Consider the following 25,605-nt stretch of genomic DNA (forward strand, 5'->3'; position numbering starts at 1 on the left):
CAGCCATCCGCCCACTGCTCCAGGCCGCCGGTCTCCCAGAGACACCCCACGTCCACCCCAGGCAGGGCCGCAGCGGGCAGGTGGCGAGGGGAGCCCTGACTCTCCCCGAGGCGGGAAGGACAGGCTCCGAGGGACGGCTTGGCCGGGGGGTTCAGGTGCCCAGCACCTGCCTACCCCAGAGCCGGACCCCTGGGCGCTGCGAGGCAGGGTCACGGCGGGGGGAGGCAGGCAGCCCGCGTGGCGCAGGACTAGCTCTCCCCGCGGTAAGGTGGGCCAGGCCGACGCCCCCTCACGGTCCACACAGAGCTGTGGAGGCGGCCCTGTGGTGGCCAGGGCCCAGGTAGGCCCGCAGGCCCCACGGACGGCCCAGTGTTTTCCCAAAGAGGCTTCCGGACTTCCTGGGAGTGTACAGAATGAAGTGCGGGCATTCCCCCCACACGGCAGAGCCAGGAGGGAGGGCAGCAAGGAGATGGGTGAGAGACGGGTGGACCGGACCGGGGGCGGGAGGCGGACCCGCGGGCAGGAGATGGACCGGGGGCAGGAGACGGACCGGGGGCAGGAGACGGACCGGGGGCAGGAGATGGACCGGGGGCAGGAGACGGACCGGGGGCAGGAGGCGGAGACGGACCCGGTGGGCAGGAGGCGGGATCCGGGGGCAGAAGACAGACCGAGGGCAGGAGGCGGGACCCTGGGGCGGGAGACAGGACTGGGGGCAGGAGGCGGGACCTGCGGGCGGGAGGCGGGACCGAGGGCCTCTGTCCCGGGTGCTCTTGTCTCAGGACAGCGGCCCGCCCCAGCGGCCCACTGCCCGGCGCCCGCCCGCTGGCACGGCTCGAGGGGCGCGAGGCCAGCCCCCAGCTCTCCTGTGCACATGTCCTCCTGCGGCTTCCAGGACGCTCCGTCCTCCGCCCAGGTTGGGCCTCTGCGGTGTCTTTCCCCTTGGAAACCTGTTCTCCCACGTCCGCGGGGGAGGCAAGGCCTGAAGTGGCGTCAGCCGTTGGGAGCCACCCCTGTTATCAGGGGACCAGTGAGCACAGAGGGGCCCCCATCACTAGGCCCCCGAGGCAGCGAGTCCATCTCAGTTGGGCTCAAAAGCCTTGTCTTTTCCAGCTTGGGGGAGGAGGGTGGAAATATCTCGCATTGCTGTCTCCTGCAGCTTCCCAAGGGGTCCGAGCCCACTCGGGCACCCAGAGCCCTGCTCCTGGGGACTGTCAGGGTCCTCAGGGGCCCCGGGTCTATCCTGGGGCAGGAGGGGGCCCCGCGCCTCAGCCGCCCCAGAACCACTCTCTCCCGTGCTGCGCTCAGGACCCACGTGCTCCACAGGACTCAGCTTCTTAGCAGAAGCTGGACCCTGCAGCCCGCAGCCTCCTGGGAGTCCCGGCCCTTCCTCCTGGAATGTCCCCGGGGTCTCGCTCCTCCAGGCACCACAAGAGACCGGTCATTTCCTCCATCCCCGCAGCACCCGCTGCGCCAGGAACCCAAGAGCAAACCAGGCTCGGGGAAGGCCCTGTGCTGAGGTCCCCAGGTGGGGGCTTGATGCACGCGGCCGGTCGTGTGGGGGGGGACGGGGTCGGACGACGGGCAGTGCCTCAGGCCCCAGAGCCCAGACCCCAGAGCTCCCCCACCGTCAACGTTTCACAGCAGACACGGCACGAGTGGCCCCAGGCTTGGCCCCTCCGCCTGGTGACACCGCCCTCCCGCCCGGGTGCTGTGCACAGAACCACCCTCGGACGCGTGGCCGCCGGAAGCCGTGCGGGGCTGAGCTGCGGGCCATGGGCAAAGGGGCTGAGACAGGGCGCAGGTCGGGCAGGGCCTCTGCTTTGGGCCCCGGGCCCCACGCCCACCTGGCCCTGCCAGCCAGCAGGTAAGATGCACGGGGAAGCGCTGCTGCAGGGGAGCCCCTCAGAGCCCCCCAGGCTGGCGGCACCCCCAGGCAGCCTTTCTTCTCCGCCAGTGCCCTGCCCGCCGCCCCAGAGGTTTCCTCTTTGTTTTGCCCGGGGCTGCCTCCCGCCTCTCCTTTGAACTGGGGTGTGGGCTCCCCGACATGACACGCCCACCCTCCTCCAGCGACCCCCCAGGCCTGCCCCCAAAGGTCCGTGGGGGACCCCGCTTCTGGGAGGGGCTCCCCTGCCCCGGGGAGGCCCAGAGCCCAGCTCCCCCGCGTCCCCTGCCCCTTTTCTCAACAAGACCCCTGGGCACCGTGGTCCCGAAACATTCTGGGACGTGCACCCAAGCAGCTGACTGGCTGGCGGTTAGAGCTCACACCCGAGTTCTGCAGGGGCACCTCACACCCTTAGAATCTTCTAGAAAAGAACAGTGCGGGCTGGCCCAGAAAGGGAGGCCTCTGGGCTCCAGAATGAGACGAGGCCCGTGGGTCCCCCAGGCTCAGCCCCCGAGGCCGCTATCCTCCCCAGGACCATGTGCTTCTCTGCCTCCTCAGACAAGAGGCCCTGCTGGGCTCCGCAAGCTGCGGTCTCCCAGCCGTTGCTCCGCCCACCCCACCCCACTGCAAATCTCTGCGTCCGCACCAGCCAGGAGCAAACTTAAGCCTGCCCAGGTCCCAGGGGCTCCTCACGGCTCCCTGCGCCTACTTTGCCCTCTCGGCCTCCACCAGGCACACACATCCACCCCATACCCCTCCACCCACCCCCTGCTAACCCCACACTTTCTCCTCCAGGAAGACCTCTTTGACTAACACTTCTTGGCCCTGGCCACCCTAATAACAACACTGCTAACACCAGGGTCTCCCCAGGGGCCAGGCACTGTGCCAGACCCTTAGGCACGCTGCCTCATTGAATCCAGATGACATCCCTGTGAGGCAGGTGTGAGCTGCGTTCACAGGTAGGAATCCGGCCCAGGTCACCAGCTCAGATGACTCCAGCCCTGCTCTGCTGTGACCCCGTCTCCGACCCACACCTCCAGCAGTGATGGACGCGGACTGCCCAGCATCTTCCTTCAGTCAGGGTCAGCGGTCAGGGGGTCAGGGTCAGGGCTCATCAGAGCAGCCTTGCAGCAAGTGAGACCGAAGGAGGCAGGAAGCTGCCTGGTAAAGTAGTGAGCGCCCGACACACGTACCCAGCAGCTGTCCTGCCTCCTGTCGGGTGTCCGGGGTGGGGAGGGGGTGCGAGGGAGAGCCTGGAGCCTCGGTGGGAGGGAAAGTGCCTGCTGGGCCGTTGAGGGAGGAAGGGAGGTGGCCTCAAGGCACTGGCCTCAGTCAGGACCTGGCTGCCCCGGCTCGGGGTCCAGCCAGTTGTGAATGAGGGGTTGCGGGGGAGGGGACACGAGTCTTCCTGACACGGGAGGAGAAGGCAAGAGGTCAGATCAGGCCACTTGGATGTTCAGGGAGCGGCCGGCGAGAGGGTGCCTACAGCGGCGGGCTGTCAGCCCACTGCTGCCCACCCTGGAGGGGGCCCCCAGCCATAGCGGCAGAAGGTGGTGGAAACGCGGGCTGAGAGGTCCGACCTTCAAGCAGCACTGCTCCCCTCCTGCTTCCTGACCAAAGTGTGGACTCAGAACACCACCCGATTCCCCAAGTCAGGGACAGCCCTGGGCACTGCCCACACCCGCGTGCCTGCCGCTTGCTGCGTGGCCGCCCCACCTTCCGGTCGCCCCAGAGTCGGGGCTGCTCGTCCCCAGGCGAGTTCCAGGGAGGACGTCCACACCAAGCCTCACTGAGACGGCAGGCTGGAGGGACGCCCGAGGGCCTGCGGTGCTAAAGCCTGCCCCTCCCACCTGACCAGCCTGGCAGCCAACCCCAGGGGGGTGTCATCTTTGCAGCTAAGCCAGAGACGGCAGGGGTACCAGGAAGGCTTTCCGGCGCCCCTGGAGCCCAGACAGAGAGGCCAGAAGCGTGTGAGCCGCAGCGGGCACTCCCTCTGCCCTCTTCCCAGGTCCCCATCGTGAAGCCCCAAGGCCAGGGCCAAGTGGGAACGAACAGGGGAGCCCAGACTCCCGGCTGACCCAGCCCTGCCCGCCCGGGCCTGTGCTCCCCCGCCCTCGGCCCGCACCCCAGGACTGGCAGAGGGTGCTGCGCCTAGAGGCTCCAACCGCACGGCCGCGCAGCTAGGCAGGTGCGGGGAGAAGCGCGCATACTCACAGGTAGGCAGTCAGGGGGTCAAGGCCCGCCGGCACCGTGGAGAGCCCCCGCTCGGAGCAGTCCACCCGCAGCAGGATGCCCGCCTCGCGGCAGCGGCAGGGGGCCGGGCAGGCGGGCCGCGGGCGGGGCGGGAGGGCGGCCGGCGGGGCGCAGAGCGCCGCGGCGCAGAGCCACAGAGGCAGGAGCCGGGGCGCGCGGGGCATCTCGGCGGCGGCCCGCGGCGGAGGCACCTGGCGGGAGTGTCGGCTCGGCCTGGCGCTGGCGGCGCGCGCGGTCGGACAGGCGCAGGCTTCGCCTCTTTGCTCCCAGCTTCGCGGGCTGGGCTTGGCAAGGGAGGGCGAGGCCGCGGAGGAGGAGTCAGGGAAACCTCGCCTGCCCGCTCCCCTTCCTCCCAAACTGGCAGGAGTTTCATCCAGGAAAAGAAAGAGCAAACAGCCCGGAGCGCGGACCTGCAGGCGTTTGGGCGCAGGACCTCCTGCCTGGGGGACCGCCTGGAAGCGGGGGGTGGGGGCGCTGGAAGAGCCCCGCCCCGGGACACCTAGAGCGTTCCCACAGCCCCTCCAGCAGCATTCCCACCGCAGGCAGCTGGGACCTGGGAGAGACGGGCTCTGTTCAAGTTCATCCCTGGGGCATGGTGGGGGGTAGGGGGCGTCGGCAGTCCCAGATGTGGAGCTCCGTGGAGCTCCGCTGCCCTCCGCACCTGTCTCCTGGGAAGGGCTGGTCCTCAAAGCCCAGCAGTGAGGGGCGGAGCCTGCGGGGCGGTCACTAGGGCTACGAGGAGCAGCCTTCCGCCAAGCCCCAGGGCACCACCAGAGAAGGGGTGATGTCCACGCGCCCAGTAGCTGCAAGCCCGGGGAGCTCTGAGCTGCTTCCCACTGGACGGGCCGAGCGGGCGACCCCCTGGCGGCCAGAGCCCGCCTGAGCGCCGGCGGGTCAGCGCCCCCCACCCCCACGGAGGCCAGTCTGGCAGCTGCCACTCCAGCAGCCCGGCTGGCCGGGCCAGGACAGAGGCCTGAGGGGCAGAGTGGGCAGCTGAAGCCGGCTCGTCCGTGGGGGCCAGACCTGGCTGGCGGGGTGACTCCGGCCCCTCCTGCTCTCTCGTCTTGCACCGCCCCGAGTGTACAGCAGCGGCCTGAGGCCTCAGGGCAGCCAGGGGTCCCTTCGCCAGGACCATGCCTCCCCCGCCCCCACCCCCACCCCGCAGGCCGCTCACCACTCCTCCCGTTTTCTGCTAGTGTTCTCCCGGCCAGGCCCGGGGGCTGCACAGCTGGGCCAGGAAGGGGGAGAGCTGACCTGCGGCCTCGCGGTGGGCACAGCCCTGGCGTAGACAAGCCCCGGGAAGGCCTGGCTGGTCGGCGCTTGCAGCTCCGGCTGCGGGAGCCCTGTGGCTCCTGGGCAGCGGGGGGGGGGGGGGGGGGGGGGGGCCGGGGGGGGCGGGGGGCGGGGGGGCCGGGGGGGGGGGGGGGGGGGCGGGGGGGCCGGGGGGGGGGGGGCGGGGGCGGGGGGGGGGGGGCGGGGGGGGGGGGGGCGGGGGCGGGGCGGGGGGGCGGGGGGGCGGGGGCGGGGGGGGGGTCAGTGAGTCTCCAGCCTCTGGAGGGTCGTGTGGGCCAGTCCCACTCCTGATGAACACGCGTGTGAAGAGCGTGTGACCTAGCCCGGGGCCCCGGAGCCGCACCCCATCCTGAGGAGGCCCCTGCCTCTGCTCCCATCCCACAGGCCTTCACCAGGAGCTGGGTGCCACCACTCCCCGCCTCGGGGTCTGCCCCCCACTGAGGCTCCTGGTCTGCCTTGTCCGGCTTCTCTGTGCCCCCCAGACTCTCTCCCAGGAGTCGTCCACGGCCTTGCAGCTGATGCGGGACCCCCCTGGGTGGCCCCGGGGAGGCTGTGAGCGATGGTGTCACCGTAGTGGGCTCCTGTGCCCTCCTTCCTGGTTCCCCTAACCAGGTTTCCTCACTGGTGGAGGGTGGGGGCAGAGGAAACTCGGCCGCTCTGGCCGGGGAGCGGCCACCCTCCAGCGCCGGCCCTGGGCAGGGTCATGGCAGGAGGGAAGGCCAGGCCGAAAGCACCCCACTCTCCATGGACAGAACACACTCCACCTCAGGCTTGACCATACCCTTTATTGCCCTTCACAGTGCGGGGCTGCGTACAGGCCGCCCTCCCAGGGAAGCCAGGCAGCAGTGGGCTTGCTGGGCCGGCACCGCCCCCTGTACAGCAGTGACTGGGTGACTCATGGCAGCCGGTCCGCGAGCACGCTGTTTAGGCAGCTGTAGAGGTGGGCGTACTGCTCCTGGGGGCAGGCGGGCGGCCGCGGTGAGGACAGGGAGGACTGCACGGCCCCCACAGAGAGCAGGGCCCCGGACGGCCTGGGGCGGACCCCTCCGGCCCCCATGTCCCGAGGCTGAGCCCCGGGGCCACTCACCAGCGTTGGGGTCATGAGGCTGCAGGCTTGTGACTGCTGCAAGACCACAGTGAAGATGTCCACGCTGCCCTCGGCCCCTGCCTGCTGCAGCAGCTGCTCCAGGGCCAGGAAGGTGCCCAGCGGGGACGCACCCTTGCTGCAATTGACCTTGAGTTGGAGGGGCTCCTGGGGGCCTGGGCCAGGGGGCCGGGGAGGGACACCCAGGAGAGCCACCGCCAGCCTGGGCCCAGGCCGAAGGGCACGGGTTCCCAGAGGGTGTCGGGACCGAGGGAGGAGGGGGCCATGTTGTTTGGCCCTTGCCCCGAGCCGGGAGGCTGTGCGTGCTCCGCCCGCTCCCCGGGGCCCCGTCCAGCGGCACCTGCAGTGGCTGAGCAGCGTGCCGGGCTGCCTGGCGTCCCGGGAGCAGCACTGGTCCACGGCGGCCAGGAAGGGCAGCAGGGTCTCGGGGGGGAGCGCCTGGCCCGGCTGCCCGCATGGGAACTGCAGCCGCCGCACCGGCCTCTCCTTCCCGCTCGCCTTCTGGGCAGAGACGTTGGCACCGCTGCCGGGGGGACCCGCGGCTCTGTGGAGCACCCCCCCCACCCCCCGACCCCGCGGCCCAGCCTACGTGTGTGACATGAAGGGAGACGCAGGGCCAGCCTGCAGCACTGCCGTCCGCCACCCAGCGCGCAGTCACTGCATCCGTGACGACGGGCTGCGTCTCCGTGGGCCACAATTCCTGTGGAGGACCCACCCGGGCTGCTCGGCCAGCCGGCCTGACCCCGCCTGTGGCCCGCACTGCGCCCCCCGGCAGCCCCCGGCGGCCCACCCTCTGCTCTGCCCCTCACCTTCTCCTGGGGGTCCGGTGGGCACAAGGAAACCAGCACGCAGGCCCCATGCTCCCACACCAGCTCCCAGAGTTCAGCTGGCCCCGCGGGGCCGGTCAGCACCACGTGGTCGCGGCCAGAGGGCCCGCCCTGCAGAGCATAGGGTGTCCCCACCGTCTCAGCTCTGGGCCTCCAGCCCCCCAGGCGTGCCCACACAGTCCTCAGCTCTGGGGGCCAGCCCCCCAGGCCTGCCCACACGGTCCTCAGCTCTGGGGCCCAGCCCCCCAGGCCTGTCCACACGGTCAGAGGGCATGTGCTCACAGGGAAGAGCCAGGCTTCGAGCATCTCCCCAGCCGGGCCGCTCTCCACCGAAGGGGACCACTCCTGGCAACGGCCATCTGCGGGAGGAGGCAGGGGTGAGACTGCCGGAGGCCCAACCCCCGCCGTGCCCCATACCCGGTCTACCGGAGCCCAAGCATCCGCCAGCACTCACTGGAGGCCGTGCCAATCTGCTCACTCCGGGGAGGGGGCATCCCAGAGCCAGCCTCGTCCTTCAGGGCCTGGAGCAGGAGCTGGGGTGCAGGGAGCCGCCGTGAGGCAGGCAGGGTGCAGAAGAGCTGGCTCGAGGGGACCCCACGCCACCCTGCCCAGCCTCCAGCCACCTGGTGCTCCCTCAGGAAGCCCGCGTTGCCGTCGGCAGCCCGCTCCGCGCACACCCGGGCAAAGTTCCTCACAGGGATGGGCTGTGGCCTGCAGGGGGCACCGGCCACGTGGGGGGTGCCCGGGGCTGCCCAGTGCCCGCTGTGGGTCTCTGCAACCCTGTGTGGGCGGAGTCAGCGGCCTGGTGGTAGGAGGGAGGGAGGGAGGGAGGGGGACTCCCCCCACCCTGGGAGGGAGGAAGAGGGACCCCACCCCCCAGCCCCACCCCCCCAGCGCCCAGGGCACCCATACTCAGCAGCGCAGGTGCGGGGGGGCCCCTCTAGGACCCTGCTCAGGAGGCATCTGTGCAGGAAGATGTACTGGCTCTGGTGGGGGGCAGGGGGGCTGGCTGAGGGGATGCGACCCAGCAGATGGCTTCCAGACTTCCGGACCCAACCAGCCTGGCGGCCGGCGCAAGGGAGAACCTCTGGGAGTCCTCCCGTGGAGCCCAGTGTGAGAGCTGGGGGGCCACCCACCCACCCCCGTGGACCCCCGCCCAAAGGGAAACAAGCGCCCTTAGGAGGGTGGCTGTCCCAGTCCCTCCTCCAGGGCCCTTCCCTGCCCCCTGGAATCCTGGGGCCAGGCCACCGGCCCCGCCCACCCGCCGCCTCCCGCGCCCCCGCCCACCCGCCGCCTCCCTCGGCCCTGCCCGCGCGGGCCCACCGGGGTCTGGATCATGAGTGGCCGGTGCAGGCGCAGCGCGTGCACCACGTGGAACACGTCCACCACCTGCTCCTCCTCCAGCTGCCGCAGCAGCCGCCACAGGGCCACGAAGGTGCCCGAGCGGCCCACGCCCGCGCTGTGGGGACAGAGGGCCAGGCCGTGAGGGGCCGCCCCATGCCCCCAGCCCAGGGCCTGCCTTGCCTGCAGGGTGGGCCCTGGAGGACGGAGGGCCCAGGGCAGGGGCACAGGGTCCGGGTGGGGGGCTCCCGTGCCCCCCACCAGCCACCCGCCTCACCTGCAGTGCACCAGGAGGGGCCCTGCACCCGTGGCGGCCCTCGCCTGCTCCCGGACCAGCTCCACGAAGGCCAGCAGGGAGCTGGGGGCCTCGGGGACGCTGTGGTCCGGCCAGGTCGTGAACTGCAGCTGCTTCACCGTCCGTGGCCACCGCTGGGCAGCCTGGGGCGGGGCGGGGCGGGAGTCCTCGCTCAGCCCTCATCCTGCCACCAGACCCCGCGGGCAGGCTTGGGCCCCCCACCCCCGGGACGCTGCCCTCACCTCCTCCAGCCTCCCGGGGAGTCTGCCTGCTGGGGGTGCCCAGGCAAGGGGCACTGCTGCCCCAGGAGGTCACGACCCAGGAGGCAGATGGGGCTCGGGGGCCTGAGCCAAGCGCAGCACAGGCGGAGACGTCCCTTCTCTCCCGGCCTTGGATGACCCTGAGTCTCCCCTCTGCCACCGGGCCCTTCCATAACCACCAGCCTCCTGGGCTGGCAGGAGGCCAGAGACCCGGGGTGAGCTGACCCTCCCGCGAGAGTGCCCCCCGCTCCCCTGGTGGGCACACACGTGGTGCAGCTGGAGCTCCCGCGCAGTCCACTCGTCCTGGCGCTGCTCAGCCAGCAGGCGGACAGTGACGGGCCCGTGGGTGACGGGGCTGGGGTCGGCTGGCCAGTAGTGCTCGCACAGCACCTAGGGCCGGAGAGCAGCGTGGGGATGCGGGGCGGGGCGGGGCGGGGCCGGGCCGGACCCGGCCCAGCCACCCCGGCTCGATCGGCATCCATCCCGCCCTCCATCTCGGCCACCCTCCTCGTCCAGAAGCTGCTCCGTCCCGGACGGGCCCCAGCACCCCCACCCCAGACGTCAGGTGGCCCCCGGGGCTTCCAGGCAGCGGCCAGCCTCCTGGGGCAACTGCACGGCCTTCCTCAGGGTCACCTGGCCGGGCCACACGGCTCCACAGGAGGGCTCAGAGGTGTGTCCAAAGCAAAGATGCAGACTGCCCTGTCTCCGCCACCCCCGGCCCTGGGCGCGGAGCAGGAGGGGGCACTGTAGCAATAGCAGAGGCAGCAGAGGCTGGGAGCCTGGGTGCCAGGTCCCCGTTCCTGTCCGCCTCCCAGACCCACAGCCAGGCCTGCGGGCAGAGCCTGCCACCTGGTGGCCGCCTGGGGCTGCGGCGTGCTCACCCGCCCGTTCTCCATGCCCACGGTCAGCATGACGATGACTTGGACCTGTTGCTCCCACACCAGCCTCCAGAAGTCCGCCAGGGTCTTCTTGAGAGGCCCCTGGGTGGCGATGAACTCCTGCGGGTGGGTGTAGCCCTGGCACGGGGAACAGGAAGGCGTGAACCGGGGCCCTCGGCACGCAGCTGTGCGTCCGCGCGGGATCTCCGCAAGTGAGAACTGCGTGTGCATGCCGGCACGTGTGCGCACACGTGAACACACGTGCACCAGGGACCCAAACAGGAGGGTAGCTTGGAGACAGCCCTACATGGAAGGGACGATGACGAGATCGGAAGGGCCCCAGGTAGCCTCCCCAGGCCAGCTGCCCACACCACCTGCGTCCCCCTGGGCTCCACTGCCCGCCCTGCCCCCCGCCCCACCCAGCGGTCGCCCCTCTCCAGCAGCCCCACTGCCTCTCCTGCCTCCACCCGATGACCCGCCTGGCTCTGTCCGCAGGTCCCCCCCAGCTCTTCTCTGGGTCTTTCCAGTGACATCCACCCCTCTCACTGCTCGTCAGGATCCTGTGATAAGAGCCCAGATATCTCTCCTCTAGGAAGTCTTGACGTCTAGTCCTTGGTGGACTAAATGTTTCTTCTGAGCACATGTGTCTCACACACACACGCACACAGACACACGCACACACCCGTGCACACACCCGTGCACACACATGCGCACACTCATGCACACGCACGTGCACACAGATGCACAGACATGCACACACGCACACACAGACACACGCACACACCTGTGCACACACATGCGCGCACACTCATGCACACGCACGTGCACACAGATGCACAGACATGCACACACGCGTACACACACACAGACACGCACAGACACACGCACACGCACAGACACACGGAACAACACATGCGGTCAGACACACGCACACACAGACACGTGCACACACATGCAGACACATGCACACACGCACAGACACACGTGCATAGACACACATGCACACACACAGACACGTGCACAGACACACGGAACAATACATGTGGTCAGACACACACGCACACACAGACACGCACACACAGACACGTGCACACACATGCAGACACGTGCACGATGCACGTGCACACACATGCACACAGACATGCACACACGCACAGACACACGTGCATAGACACACATGCACACACACAGACACGTGCACAGACACACACAGAGACATCCACACACATGCACACGTACACACATGCACACATATGCACACACATGTGCACAGATGCACACACAGACATGCACGCGCTTGCACACACAGACACACAGAGACACGCACACACGCACACAACACACATGCACATGTGCACACACACGTGCACAGACACGCACGCACACAGACACGCATGTACACACATGTGCAGATGCACAGACGTGCACACATGCACGCGCACAGACACACACGTGCACACACGTGCGCACACAGACACACGCGCACACACGTGCTCTTTTGAAGGGTGGAGTCCGAGCAGCCCCAGCCCGGCCCCTGTGGGCCCAGTGCAGGACACACAGACACACAAGCTGGCAGTCTTCACGGACAGCCAGGGCAGGACAGCACCCCCTGCAGACGCAGCAGATGCCACAGCCAGCCCGCGGGCCGCCCTACCGGGATGAAGCTGGCATTGATGTAGTCGGAGTGGGGCTTCCCGTCCAGCAGGGCCAGCCTGACCCGGGAGTGGTCATCTGCAGACAGTAAGGCGTGCACTGGGAGCGGGCACAGGCAGGCCGCTCCGGGGCACCTGCAGCCCCGCCCACCTGCCGCCACACTCACAGGGCAGCACGTGAGGGTAGCGGTTCTTGGCGCTGTTGGCAGGGTGCTCAGCCTCCAGCCTCGGCTGCTCCTTGCCCACCTCCTTCAACTCCTGCAGAGATCGGGGCCGGGACAGACCCACTTTGCCCCCCATACCAGACAGGGGTCCCCCAGAGCCCTAGGTGGCCAGAAGCCTCACCTCAAACTCCTGAAAGAAGGCCTGGTAGGCGTGGGCACTCTTGGCCTCAAAGCTCTGCTGGAAGCTGTGCGCGGGGATGGGCCGGTGGGTCCGCCTGGGTGGGGGAGGCAGAGAGCCTGGTGTGTGGAGTCCTGCCCTGGTGCCAGCAGGCGGGGGCACACAGCCCTGGGCTCCAGTCGGGGGACGCGGGGCGGGGGGCAGACAGGACGACACGTGGAGGTGGGCGGGAGTCTCAGAGGGCCAGGCCCTGGGCCCTGAGGATGCTTTGGGAGTCCGCTCAGTGTGAGCCCAAGGAGGCAGAGGAGTGACCCGCGGGAAGACGAAGGCCCAAGGCCGAGAGGAAGGAGGAGGAGAAGGTGACTCGGCCTGAAGCTGTCAGGCGCTCATCAGGGCCCAGGTGAGGACGGGCGGGGAGTCGAGGTTGGGGCTGAGGGGCTGAGGGCGCAGGTGGGTGCTCACCACAGGTTGTAAGCCGTCAGCTCCTGGGAGGGCAGGCTCTTCTCCGCCCTGCAGGGGTGATGGGGTGGTGGGAGGCTGTCTGGGGCCCCCACCAGCGGCAGGCGGCCCTCCCCTCACTCACCTTTGCCCCTTCACTCGCCTCCAGCACAGCAGGCCCAGCAAGACCGGGGCGAGCATGCTGGCCACAATGCCCGCTGTCACCGGGAGGGGCACCGCCCAGGACGGGCTGGTCCGGGGCTCTGTGGACGGCGGGTGCGGGTGAGCTGAGGGCCTGGAGCTGTCCTGCAGCACCACGCCTGCTCACCGGACCTGCGGCCCCCTGGGGAGGACACAGAGGCAGACCTCCCGGAAGGGAGGGAGGCGCCCCGGATGGGGACCGAGCAGTCCCCCCAGCTCCCGGTAAGAGGACACCCTCAGCCCCTGACGCACTGGGCAGTCCTGCCCACCCTGGACCCCCTCGGGTAGAGGAGGGCGGGGCCTGGCTGCCCTGTCCATCCGCTTGCCTCACAGCCCTGGGCTGTGGAGCTTTGGAAATGGAGTGGCTCAGAGTTCAGATTTCACAAATGTGAAATGCACACAGGAGCGCAGAGCCTTACTGATAAAAAAATAGATGCAAGCTATCTCATTAATTATTTTAAGAATTGATCACATGTTGATCGATTTTCAGTATCTCAGGTTAAAGAAGATGCTGCCGGGATTAATCTGCCTGTTTCCTTCTCTTTCGCGTCCTGCTAGGCGTGCTGACTCCCACGTGTCTCACTCGCGGCTTCCTCACGTCTCTACCGCTTCACCGCTGCCCCAGAATCTCGCCGGGCAGAGGCAGGAGGGCAGACCGTTTCCTCCACGTCTGCCTGCCCACCGCTCCCCAGCCCACCCAGCCCTCCCGGACCACCTGCCTCCCGGCCCGGGGGGCTCCCAGCACTGCCTCGCAAGACGGGTTCCCGCTGGTGGCTGGGACAAGGCTCAGAAGAGAGGTTCCAGCAGCAGCCCCCCACCCGGGATCCACTGGGGGCCCCTCCAGGCGCCTGCATACCTGAAAACGCCGAGAAGGCGATGACGGTGTCAGGGCTGTGCCTGGAAAAGGCCACGACGCTGAACCTGGGGCAGAGGAGCAGGAGGCTGAGTCCCGGCAGCAGGAGCCCCACCTGCGGAGCCTTCCGATCCCGTCCCTGACCCTGCAGAGTGCCCACCACCTCCCGCAGCAAAGTGCAACGGAGCCCACCCCTGCCCCGCCTGGAAGGAGCTGGGCACGGGGGCGCTCCGGGCGTGCTCTGCCTGCCAGGAAGCCCCACGCGTCTCCCCTGCATCAGCACAGGCTCTGATTGGCACGAGGCGTGAACAGCCCCAGCGAAACCCAGAGTACCCCCACTGTCAGCCGCAGCCCTCACCGATACCGGGAACCCGGCCTGAGCCGCCCGTTACATATGTCGCGGGTCCGGCCGCAGTCGTCTGTGCCCACGGGCACCAGCCAGGATGCGGGCCTGGCCCAGGGCCCGGGGTGGAAGGGGCTGGAGAGCAGGACGGCCAGGTAGGTGTCGCGGCCCCCGTAGTGGTGGTCATACCACGTGCAGCTGATGGCTTCGCGGGGAGGCCGGGCCACTGGGAGAGGAGCAGGCGCACGGTGCGGCCCAGGCTGCCCCACGCCACCGGGCGCACCAGTCCCGCTCTCCAGAACGCCCCACCCCTTCCTGTGCTAGGACGCCCCCCGACCCTGACATCCATTCTGCCCGTGTCAGCGCCCAGCCCCTCACCAGCCCTGCCAGGCGGTAGCTGGGGGCCCCCACCCCGCGGCCGGGACTCACGCGACATGTTGGTGCTGGCGATGACCCCGTACCACTGGATCTGCCCGTCCTCCTCGCCGAACATCCCCTGGGCGATCAGCACACCCATCCCCGTCTCGGGCTCCAGCTGGGGGGATGCGGCCAGCTCCGGGGGATGCCAGGCTGGGAGCGGAGGGGCAGTGAGGTGCTGAGAGCCGCCCCCAGGGCGGGGCCGTGCCCAGGCTGGGCTGGGCGCCCCGGGCGTGAGCCCCACAGGGTAGTGGCTTCCGGGGCAGGGCCCAGGTGGGGGCGGGGGAGGGCCCCGGGGGAGCGGGCCGGAGGCGCCTACCCTCGGGCACAGTGGCGCACACCAGGCTGACCGCCCGGCTCCACAGGCCGTTCCTGCCCAACACTGAGAGGCTGAGGCGGTAGGACGTGGCGGGCGCCAGGCGGGCCAGGAGGAGGGCACCCCTGGAGGTGTTGGCCCGGAAGACGAGCTGGGCGGCCCCTCCCGCCGCCAGCTGCTCAGCCACAACCAGACAGGTGTCCACGTCCCCCGCAGGCACCGTCCAGACCAGGGCCAGGCGCGTGGTCTCAGGCTGGCACTGCACGTCCTCCACTGGGTCAGGCTCTGCGGGTTCAGGAGTTCCGTGTCAGGAGTGGGGGTCAGTGCACCTGAGAGGGGCTCGAATGCAGAGGCTCAGAGGTGCTGGACGCCTTTACCCTGGAAAGGGGCAATGGCCACAGGGAGAAACAAGCGCTCCTCCAGAACGGCCCCTCTCCCCGCACCCACCTGGAGAGTGAGGGGCAGCCCAGGGCAGGAGGGCAGGGCTCCCACTGCACGAGAAGGGGCGGGGCGGGACGGCTCAGCGCTCAGGGTGCCCCGCCCCCCGACAGACGCCCGCGTACCCACGGGCAGCAGCACAGGGTGTGTGGAGGCCTGGAGGGGGCCCGCCCGGCACTGCACAGTCAAGGACAGGTTGCATCCAGGCGTGAGGTCCCTCAGGACCAGGCGGGCTTGGCCCAGGGCCAGGGGCTGCTCCCGGGACAGGAGCCCAGCCCCTGAGAGCTGCGCGTGGCAGGCTCCGTGCCCCAGGGGGCCGCTGGCCCAGGCCAGGCTGACCACGGCACTGCCCGCCCGCATGGACACCAGCAGCTCCGCGGGCGCCACTGGGGCTGCGGGAGGAGAGCAGGCAACCTCTGACCCCAGGCAGGGCCCGGTCTGCAGGCGGGAGGAGGGGCTCCGGGCGGCCCTGCCCACCGCTCCTCCCCTCCCCATCCCCACGCCACTCACGGGTCCAGCCGGTGGCACTGGCCGCCACCGCACGGAGGGGCCCGGCCTGCGTGACCACCTCCACCTCGTACTCAGTGCCCGGAGTCAGAGCCGAGAAGCTGGCGCCGTCCACCTGGGCCCCGACGCGGCTGGAGTGCACCCGGACGCCTGACCGGTACAGGGTCACCCGGTAGCCGTCCCGGCCCCCCAGCGCGTGGACCCAGAATGCCCGGAGCCCGGTGGCGCCTTCACTGGTCACGTTCACCAGGGCAGGGGCGAGGGGGCCTGCAGGGAGAGTGGGGTAGGGGGAGAAGAGAGGTGTAGGACCTGAACTGTGTCCCTCCAAATTCACGTTCATCTCCTGATCCTCAGGACCTCAGAACATGCTCGGAGATGCAGCCTCGAAAGAGGGAATTAGGGCCAAAGGAAGTCACTGGGGTGGGTCCTGGCCCAGAGGGGATTGGGGCGAGAATGCACGCAGGGGCAGCCCTGGAGCCCGAGAGGAGAGGGCGGGGCACAAGCCGGGGCCTCCACCTGTGCCCCCAGAACTCGGGGGGCCTGCCTGAGGCCCCTCTGCACACTCAGCCCAGGCAGGGCGGAGGACAGCCCAGTCTCTGCTCCTTCCTCCCTGAAAGGCCCCCCTGTCCTCCACCCTTGATAGGGTTGGGAACACTGGCTCAGGTGACCCCCACCCAAACCCTTCCCGATAGCCGAGTCCAGGGTCTGGACAGACCCCACCCGGCACCATCTGAAGGCTTCAAGCCAGCACCTTCCCCAGCCCAGCTCCAGCTTCAGGTTAGAGGCCGGGTCTGGGGTCTAAGCGGGGCCTCTGCCCCCTCCCCTGAGCTCAGGGCCTGGGGCTGCGTGGCGGACACCTCCATTGTAAACTGAGGCTCACAGAAACACAGAAAGGAACAGGCCTGCTCAGGGCTCAGCTGGTTAGAGCCTCAGGGTCCCAGAGGCAGGAGGACCAGGCAGGGGGTGGGCCCACCACAGTGGAGGGGGTGCAGCCAGGCAGGGGGCCACTGTCGTCCGACTGCACCAGGCAGGGTGTGGGCCCACCATGGTGGAGGGGGTGCAGCCGGGCAGGGGGCCAACGTCATCCGACTGCACTGGGCAGGGTCTGGGCCCCCGGGGGCTTCCTGGCCCATCACTTGGCTCCGGGAGGAGAGACACGCCCGGCGCTTCAGTAATTGAGACCCTTCACGGGAGACCCTCTGAGACAGAGGCCCCCGTGCCCAGCTGCGGTTTCGAGAATTAAGTGAGAGAACACTGAGCGAGGGGCCTGGCAGTGGGGTAAGGGGTCCCTGACGCTGGCCCTGAGAGACTGTGGGGACCCACCACGGCGCTGCACGAAAGCAAAGCTGGGTCCCACCCACCCGCCTCGCACCAGCGAGAGGGACCCAGGGACTCCCAGCCAGCAAGGGGTATCCTGGTGCCCCAGGGCCGGAGAGCAGCTGGCCTCAACCCAGCGGCCTGCTCATGGACCACAGGGCTCGGGGGTCAGTCCCTGGGACACCCTGCAAGGGCGGTCGGTGGGGCGGGCGGGGCACTCACGTGTCCAGCCTGTGGCGTTGGCACTGCTGCTCTTGTCGGGGCCCCGCAGGGTGGCCAGCCACACCAGGAACTCGGTGCCCGGAGCCAGCCGGGCCCAGGAGAAGGCCTGCGCCTCGGGGCCCAGGGTCTCCTGGCCCTCCAGAGCCGGGGGCCGCAGGCGGTACAGCCGCAGGAGGAAGCCGTCCCTGCCCCCCACGGGGGGGCTCCAGAATGCCCTCAGGGCAGGGGGCCGGGCAGCCAGGCCCAGGCTCAGGCTGGTGGGCGGTGCAGGGACTGCAGAATGAGCAAGAGGCGGATTTGAGCCCCCCGCCCAGCCCCGGGCCGTTCCCTTAATGCTGGTCTCCAACACGGCCAGCCCTGGACTCAACCACCCCGTTGCTTCCCAGGAAAACCTCTTGGCTAGCTCAGTCCCTGCCCCACGCCTGCTCCCCTCCCTGCTTCCCAGGCCTCAGCGCCAAGGCTGACTCTGTTCCGCCCGCCCCGCCCCAGCGCCAGCCGCCCCAGGCTCACACCAGGACCAGGCCTTGCTGCGAGCTCCTTCCCTCTCTCTCTCGCCCCCACCTCAGGGCCTGAGGACAAACTCTCTTCACTAAGGCCCCTCTCTGCCCACCTTACTCAGACCCATGTGCTCCTCGGCCCACTTCCTTCCTCGGGGAAACCTCCCTTGACCCCCTAAGGTGGCCCTTCTGTGAGCCCTGAAAGGTTAGCCACAACCACAGAACATTCCTCATAGTCCTCGATCCTAAACCCATGAGGACAGAGACTCACACGGTTCAGACACGCTGTCCATGCACACTCACCCGATGATGTACCACCAACGCAACCACTCAACAGACACGCTGACCGTGTGCTTGCTTGCCTATCTGCCTCTCTACGCTATCTTCTTCGCAATTTTTAGCTTTGGCATGTGACCCCATAGCTAAACATGGAAGGCACTCTTTAAGTATTTGTTGGAAGGATGGATGGATGGTTGGAAGGATGGGTGGATGGATGGATGGATGGATGGATGGTTGGAAGGATGGGTGGATGGATGGATGGATGGATGGTTGGAAGGATGGGTGGATGGATGGTTGGAAGGATGGATGTATGGTTGGAAGGATGGATGGATGGTTGGAAGGATGGGTGGATGGGTGGATGGATGGATGGATGGTTGGTTGGAAGGAGGGGTGGATGGATGGTTGGAAGGATGGATGGATGGGTGGAAGGAGGGGTGGATCGTTGGATTCATGGATGGATGGATGGATGGATGGTTGGAAGAATGGGTGGATGGGTAGACAGCTGACCCAATGGCACGAGGTGGGGAATGCTTTCGAACAGGTCATGAAATGCCCTACCCTGACTAGACGCATGGCCTCTGAGTCAGGCACACAGAGGAAGGCGTGTGAAGGATGTTGGTACCCACCCCACTGCCCAGGGCTGGCCTCCCAGGGGCCACAGCGGGGAACTCACGTGTGCAGGCGCGAGCCCTTTGGACGCTGGAGCTGAGGTTCCCCGCCCGAGTCCACACAGACACGGTGTAGCAGGAGCCAGGCACGAGATCCCGCAGCGTCAGGCTGGCGTTGTCTGGGCCCAAGTTGACAAGACCGCCTGGGAAGCCCTGGCCCCCCTCCAGGTGCCAGCTGACCCCGTAGCCTTCCAGCGGCCCCGCTGCCGGGGCCCAGCCGACGGTCAAGGTGGAAGGGCTGTCCCTGCCGGTGACCTCCAGTGACTGTGGCGTGGGGGCCCCTGACGGAGGAGAGGGTGCTAAGGAGGCCACGCACGGTGTGTGGGCTGTGACAGCCCCCGCCACCCAGGGCAGGGCCCCCCGGCCGCTGGGACGCAGTGCCCGGCACTTACCTGTGTGGCCGGTGGGGCTTGCAGTGGCAGTGCCCAGAGGGGAAACAGCGTCCACCCGTCTCCCAGCACCCACCAGCATCCCAGGCCTGTGGAGTGTGACCAGGGCAGCCCCAGGCGGCCCCGAGACGTTTCTGAGGAGGCAGGGGGCCCCCTCGGTGCAGGGCAGTGTCTGGCTCCCAGGCTCCTTGCTGGCCTCCGGCCCATCTAGGGGCAGCTTGGGATCGCTGCCCTGCAGGCGCTGGGCTACAGCATCTGGAGGGATGTGGGCCCTGGAGGGTGAGGGTCTACCCCTCTCAAGGCAGGTGCCCCTGGGCAGGACCCCAGCCCGTTCCCCACCAGCCCAGACTCACCACCCAGCCAGGCAGCGGCCTGGGCCCGGGCCTCGTAGGGCCCCGCCAGAACTCTCAGCTCCAGAGCATAGTGTCCGGATGGCAGGGGCCCCAGGAACGTGACATTGAGGGCCCCAGGGCCCAAACTTAGGGTCTCGTCCACGGGCCCGCTCAGCCTGAGCAGGTAGCCCTCTCGGGCCCCCGGGCCTGCCTTCCAGCTGGCCCCGAGCCCTGGGGGCTGGGGAGCGAGCCCCAGGTCCAGGGGTGTGGAGGGACCTGCGGGGGAGGGAGACACTGCGGAAAGTCCTTGCGGCCGGCCAGCTCCCTCCTGTGCGCCCTGGACAGGCCACATGCTGGGCGAGTCCTGGGACCCGGCCAAGGACACAGAGATGGGAGAGCACTGCCGGCGCCAGGCCTGCCCCTCCCAGCACAGCCGCCGCGGCCCCTTTGAGGGGCAGAGGCCGAAGCACAGAGAGAGCGAGCACTCTGTCTGGAGACCCACAGGCAGGCAGTGGCAGAGCCCAGCCCAGATGCTCCCGAGCCTCGGGGCTGGCCCCTGTCTCTGAACCTTGGTCTCCCCACCGTCATGGGGGACAGCACGACTTATGGGGGTTAAATGACGTGCCACACAGAAGCGCCTGGCGTGGGGCTGGCACACAGCAGTCATCATCACCGTCACCTTTGGGGTGGGGGCTTTCACCACCAGCCAGCAGGTGGGCACCCTCGGGCCTCACCCCTTCCCTGCAGGACCCTGGACGCCCCCTGCATAGCCGGATCAGCCCACTTGGCTGAGGGAACTCTGCAGAGGCCAGCAAATCCCCAGCAGCACTCACGGGTCCACTCGGTGGCGCCGGGCCCCACTGCCCAATGGGGCCCAGCGATAGCGCCAACTGTCAGCGTGTAGGGCGTTCCAGGAGAGAGGCACGGGAAGGTGTGACTGGAGACACCTCGTGTGGCGCCCGCCGTCAGGCTGGAGCCACTGAGGAGGTCCGTGAGCCGGAGGTGCAGCCAGGCGGCCCCCCCAGAGCTGTACCAGGAGGCCCGCAGGGCCCTGGTGCCCAGGGCACGCAGCGCCAGCTGCGCTGGAGGCACAGGTGCTAGAGGAGGGTGGGCAGGGCAGAGGCCGGCTGGAGAAGGGCCAACCAGGGACCCGGCACCAACCCTGCGCGGGAGCCGGGAGCCCGTCACATTGGCAGGTAGCTCTGGACCACCTCCTACCCCCACCCGGCTGTCGCCTGAGGTCTTGCCAGGCACGGGCCCTACCTGTCCACTGGCGGGTGCTGGTCTTCGCCTGGAGGTGGGCGGCCCAGGTGGTAATCTCCAAGACATACTCACTGCCTGGTAAGAGGTGGCTAAAGTTATAGGACAGGGTGCCGGCGGACGTGGAGACGTTGCGAACCACTGTCTGGGACTCCAGGTGGCAGAGGACAAGCTGGTAGCCATCCTGCCCTCCAGGAGCAGAGCCCCATGAGGCCTCCAGGCTGGATGGGCTCTCAGAGCTGTGGAGCTGCAGGTCCTGGACGGTGGACGGGGCTGCGGTGAGGCAGAGAGCGGTGCCAGGTTCAGGGCCGGGCATCACCTCTGCTTTCAGTTCAGTTCAGTCGCTCAGTCGTGTCCGACTCTTTGCGACCCCATGAATCGCAGCATGCCAGGCCTCCCTGTCCATCACCAACTCCCGGAGTTCACTCAGACTCACGTCCATCGAGCCGGTGATGTCATCCAACTAGCGCGCCTCAACAGGTCACTGTACCAGCGTGGTCCCCAGAGACCTCACCAACCCTCCGGGGGCCACCATCCTGCTTGGCCACGCCTCCGCCCGCAGGCCCCGCCCTGCCCCAGACCACGCCCCCGCCCCAGGCAGGCCGCGCACCTGTGAGCGCAGTGAGGCTGAGGCTGGAGTTCTGCCCGCAGGGGCGCACCGCCGTCACCTCCAGCTGGTAGCGACTTCCTGGCACCAGGTCCCGGAATTCGAAGCTGGACGCGTTGGTGTGGGCCTGGAGCAGCTGCCCTTCAGGGGAGCCACGGGGGCTCAGCCGGCTGAGGCGCAGGGTGCGGCCAGGCCCGCCCGGCCCCGGGGCATCCCAGTTCAGCGTGAGCCTGGCGGACCTGCCCTGGCTGCTGACCGTCACCCTCAGAGGCGGTCCTGGGGAGCAAGGGTCGTCAGGGCCCCCAATGCCCTGTGCCCTAAAGGAGGCGGGGGCAGGAAGGGCCAGAGTAGAGACGGGCCAGGGGGAAAGACAGCCCTGTCCGCCCGACCCCCGCCACCTACCTCCACTTGCCCCACCAGGACCCTCTTCCGGGGGCTGGCACTCGCCTTCCTGAGGAGGGGGTATGAGGGTGGGGGAGAGGGGCAGAGGAAAGGCTGTCCACTTGTCCGTCCCCCACCACAGGCGTGGCCTAGGGCAGCAGGCAGGACACCTCGGTGCGGAGGCCCCCAGCCGGGGCAGCTGCCCTGTGTCCTGTGGGGCTGGGCAGGAGCTGCCTCTGCCCAACTTCGTGCAGATCAGCCGGGGCCCTCGGGGCAGCGGGAGGCCTGAGCACCACAGAGAGCAGCCCCCAGCCCGCCGCGGCCCCAGTGCCCACCTCACCTTGGCCAAGAAGCCTGGGAGCCAGAGGAATACCACAGACAGGACTGGGAGCCTCATCCCGGGGGTCTGCAGGGAGAGCTGGGAGGCAGCAGGAGGGGCCGTCCTGCCGCCCCTGCTCAGCGCCCGGCTCCCTGGAGAGCTTGGCTTCCACCCCAGAGTCTGCTCCCAGCAGGGCCCCAGGAAGGGGCGGGGGTGCGACCCCTGGCTGCAGACACACCTGCCTCTCACTCTGGCCCTGCCTCCACGCTCTTCAGCAGCTGGCTTTCCAGGCAGGAGGAGACCCAGACCTGGAGAAGCAGCGCCCCGGGGTGGGCAGAGACGGCTGACTCCCGACGCCCCGCCCTGGGGAGAGAAGGACATGGCATTCGTGTTCCTATCGGGAGGTTCCTGGTGACGTCATGGTCCTGGGAGCTGGGTGCTGGGTGGACGGACAGCTGTGAGTGAGTGTCCCCTTATGGACACAGAGGAGCACGTTCTAAAGGCCTTTGTTGCAGGGGTGGTGGACCCAGGACAGCCCTCCTGTCTCTCGCCCTTGCACCCCTGGTGAGGAAGCGATGTCCACGGAGGGAAGAGCGAGCCCTGCCCCAGGGTGAACCCGAGCCTCCAGCCTCGGCTCCTGACCCCTGACCGCCTGGGACGTTTGCTTGCCTCCAGCCCCCCGCCTGCTCCACCTAGACCCTCTCCCCACCCCACCCCCGGCCACCCACCCCCGGCCACCCCCTCGTGGACACAGGTGCTCTCGAGGCCTAGGGCAGCTGAGAGGTTCCTACAGCCTGGAGCCAAGGGCTCACCTGGAAGCAGTCCCTGGAGCCCCCAGCCCAAGGCAGCTGACATGGGGAAAGGCGGGGAGGGAGACGGAGGAAAGGATAGGGCCCTGATCCCCGAGCTGGAAGTGGGGAGGGGGACGCGTAGCACACAGGCAGGTGCAGAGATGCTGGGCAGGGAGTAACCCTAACCCTTCTCTCAAGCCACTCGGCCAGAGCCGCCCACCAGCCTCTGGATGGGGCCTGGAAGCTCAGCGCTACAGCCCTGTGTGTGTGTGTGTGTGTGTGTGTGTGTGTGTGTGTGTGTGTGTGTGCCCGCCCGCCTGGAAGCTCAGCACTGCAGCCCTATCAGATTGTCCAGGCTGCTCGCACGCGTGTGTGTGTGTGTGTGTGTGCGCACACACGCACGCATGCATTCTTTCAAAAGAGGAGGTGGGGGAACAACTAGGGAAACTGATGTGAAAGGGGGGAGGTCCCAACCTGGCCACATGGGGGGACACTCCACCCTCCCCACCCCCTCACCTGCGGCACCGCACTTAGCTGGGCCGACAGAGTCTGCAGCAGCGGGATGCTGCTGCTGCTGCTGCTGCTGCTGAGTCACTGCGGTCCTGTCCAACTGTGTGCGACCCCATAGACGGCAGCCACCAGGCTGCCATCCCTGGGATTCTCCAGGCAAGAACACTGGAGTGGGTTGCCATTTCCTTCTCCAATGCATGAAAGTGAAAAGTCAAAGTGAAGTCGCTCAGTCGTGTCCAACTCTTAGCAACCCCATGGACTGCAGCCTACCAGGCTCCTCCATCCATGGGATTTTCCAGTCAAGAGTACTGGAGTGGGGTGCCCTTGCCTTCTCCAGCAGTGGGATGGAGACAGCCTAATTCAGAATCTGAGTAGAAAAGGTACACAGGACAGGGTTATAGGTAAGGGGTGGGGTCTCAGACTGTGCCCAATAGGCCCCACAAAAGGAGGCCTGTTGGGGTCAGCACAGACCCCACGGCTAGTCCTATGGATGGGGCCTGGCCGTAGGGACACACCTGTCAGCCCCCAGCCAGCCTGGGGGGCAGCCTTGGCCGGGACGGAGGTGGAGGGGGTGGGAACGCTCGAGAGGGTGAGGAAGACGCAGACGTGGGAAGCAGCCTCCCAGCCGAGCGTCTCTGTCCAGCAGAAAGTGCCCCAGGGTCTCCGGCTGTCCAGCAGAAAGTACCCCAGGGGCTCTGGCTGCTCCCTGCAGCCGTTCCCACAGACACACCCACATCCTCCACCTGGAGCCCCAGGGGTCCTCCGGAGCCTGCCTTACCGTCCTTCTGGGGAGAACCGGCTGGACGCAGAGGCAGGCGGCGGGCAGTCTGGGTGTGGTGGCTCCCTGGCTCGAGTGCCAACGGTCTCTCCCCTGCTGCGTCCCGGCGTCCATCCTCCAGGCCCGCCCCTTCACGCCCACCGCGGCAGCCTGGCCTTGAGCACCCCCACGCCCGGAAGATAGTCTCCCGGAGGAGAAGGGCCGGAGGCTCTGGATGGCCCAGCCTCCCACACCCTGGGACCTCTCCAGCTCTCTGTGTCTCTGTCTCCCCCACACAGCCAGGGACACGAAGCCTGCTGGCCCAGGGTCTGGAGGGGTGTGGGGGGCACCTGGGATCAGGGCTTCTCCTCTCAGAGGAGCAAAGAGGACAGGACGGGCCGGGGCAGCCAGGCCCCCACAGTGGGCCAGTCCTGAGACTGCCTCGGGGGCTCTATCAGGGCCCGCCTTTGACCCCAGGGCAGGCAGGTGCTGCAGGAACCGGAAATTCCCAATACACCAGTACAACACGCAATACTCAAGACCCTGGGGCTCCCAGCCCTGGACCTGGGGAGCGGCTGGAGGAAGGGTGCGGGGCTCTGCTGAGCTGCGGCTCGGAGACCTCAGCCCCATCACCCCTTCCTGGGGCCACTGGACGGCTCCGAGCACCCCTGGGCCCGCCCTCTGACCGATGGGGGAGGGGCGCTCCTCGGCCCCTGGGGAGAGGGCTCCTGAGAAGCAGGGAGGAGCAGGGACCCCCGTCTCAGCAGGGCTCAGGAGGGGCTTCCTGGCTTCCTGTGCCCCCCACCCAGCTCTGACGCACATTGGCAGGTGGAGTGAGTGGCCTGAGAGCTGCCGTCGGGGCAGGTCCACGCCAGGAGCGGGGAAGGCTCAGGACGGGAGTCACTCCCGCAGCCTCCAGGCCTTTGCCTGCACCCCGCAGCCTGGATGGGCAGAGTCCACCCCGGACGGGGCCCAGGCCAGGCCGGGGGATGTTGAAGGACCCTGTCTTCTCTGAGGCTTCTGCTGGCACCCGGCCCCCCCCAGCTGTGTCTGCACCTCCAGCGAAGTCCAGGCATCTCTTAAGCAGAAAGGGACACGGGGTGAGCAGGAGGCAAGGTGAGTGTCGCCCCCAAACACAGCCAAAGGGACTGAGCCGTGCTTGGGGCCTGACCTGGCGCCAACCATTGCCCACCCCGCCCCCACCCACTCGCTGCACCTCTGGGCCCCCAGCTCTCCAGCCAAAACCTCTGCCTGCAGCCCCTCAAACCCTGAGGGGAGGGGCGCTCACAGCCCGCAGGCTCAGACCTTGGGGGCCTGGGGGCACTGGCGGTGTAGTGCGGGACACACATCCCCGCCTCCTCCCCCCACTCCTGCGGTATCCTAGCTTCCTGTTTGTGATAAGAATCAGCAGCCTGCCCCAGAGAGGGTGGCCCTCTTTCCAACCCCCTCCTGCCCCCTTTCCTTTCCCAGGCCCCCCGCTACCCACTAGTGGAAATACGGGTGGGTTTCCGGCCGGCTGAGCTGGAGGCCACGCCCCCCGATCTGCCGGGGTCCCCAGACTCCTGCCCCATGCCCTCCACCTGGGCGTCCCCGGCCCGGCCCCTGAGCACCAGAGGGCCACCCTGCCCTGCCTGA

General features: G+C 68.4%; 1 protein-coding gene across 1 annotated transcript; it reads right to left on the minus strand.

Annotated features, from left to right (window-relative positions):
• Window positions 1-6,195: 6,195 nt before the first annotated feature.
• On the minus strand, window positions 6,196-24,722 carry LOC138416219 (receptor-type tyrosine-protein phosphatase V-like). Its single transcript, XM_069545049.1, has 32 exons — window positions 23,992-24,722; window positions 21,216-22,275; window positions 20,609-20,878; window positions 20,179-20,442; window positions 19,367-19,621; window positions 19,017-19,268; window positions 18,630-18,905; window positions 17,181-17,453; window positions 15,645-15,908; window positions 15,260-15,526; window positions 14,700-14,981; window positions 14,393-14,533; window positions 13,979-14,189; window positions 13,624-13,688; window positions 12,712-12,829; window positions 12,591-12,638; window positions 12,132-12,225; window positions 11,954-12,044; window positions 11,789-11,865; window positions 10,138-10,272; window positions 9,524-9,646; window positions 8,979-9,139; window positions 8,684-8,819; window positions 8,273-8,346; window positions 7,984-8,140; window positions 7,815-7,893; window positions 7,643-7,719; window positions 7,343-7,471; window positions 7,123-7,233; window positions 6,874-7,034; window positions 6,516-6,651; window positions 6,196-6,383 (listed from the first exon to the last, which is right to left on the minus strand). Exons 1-32 carry the CDS (start codon window positions 24,598-24,600, stop codon window positions 6,324-6,326), a joined length of 6,456 nt encoding a protein of 2,151 aa, XP_069401150.1. The 5' UTR covers window positions 24,601-24,722; the 3' UTR covers window positions 6,196-6,323.
• Window positions 24,723-25,605: the final 883 nt, after the last annotated feature.

The sequence above is a fragment of the Ovis canadensis genome, chromosome 12, assembly GCF_042477335.2.
Source record: "Ovis canadensis isolate MfBH-ARS-UI-01 breed Bighorn chromosome 12, ARS-UI_OviCan_v2, whole genome shotgun sequence".
In the NCBI taxonomy this organism is placed as follows: domain Eukaryota; kingdom Metazoa; phylum Chordata; class Mammalia; order Artiodactyla; family Bovidae; genus Ovis; species Ovis canadensis.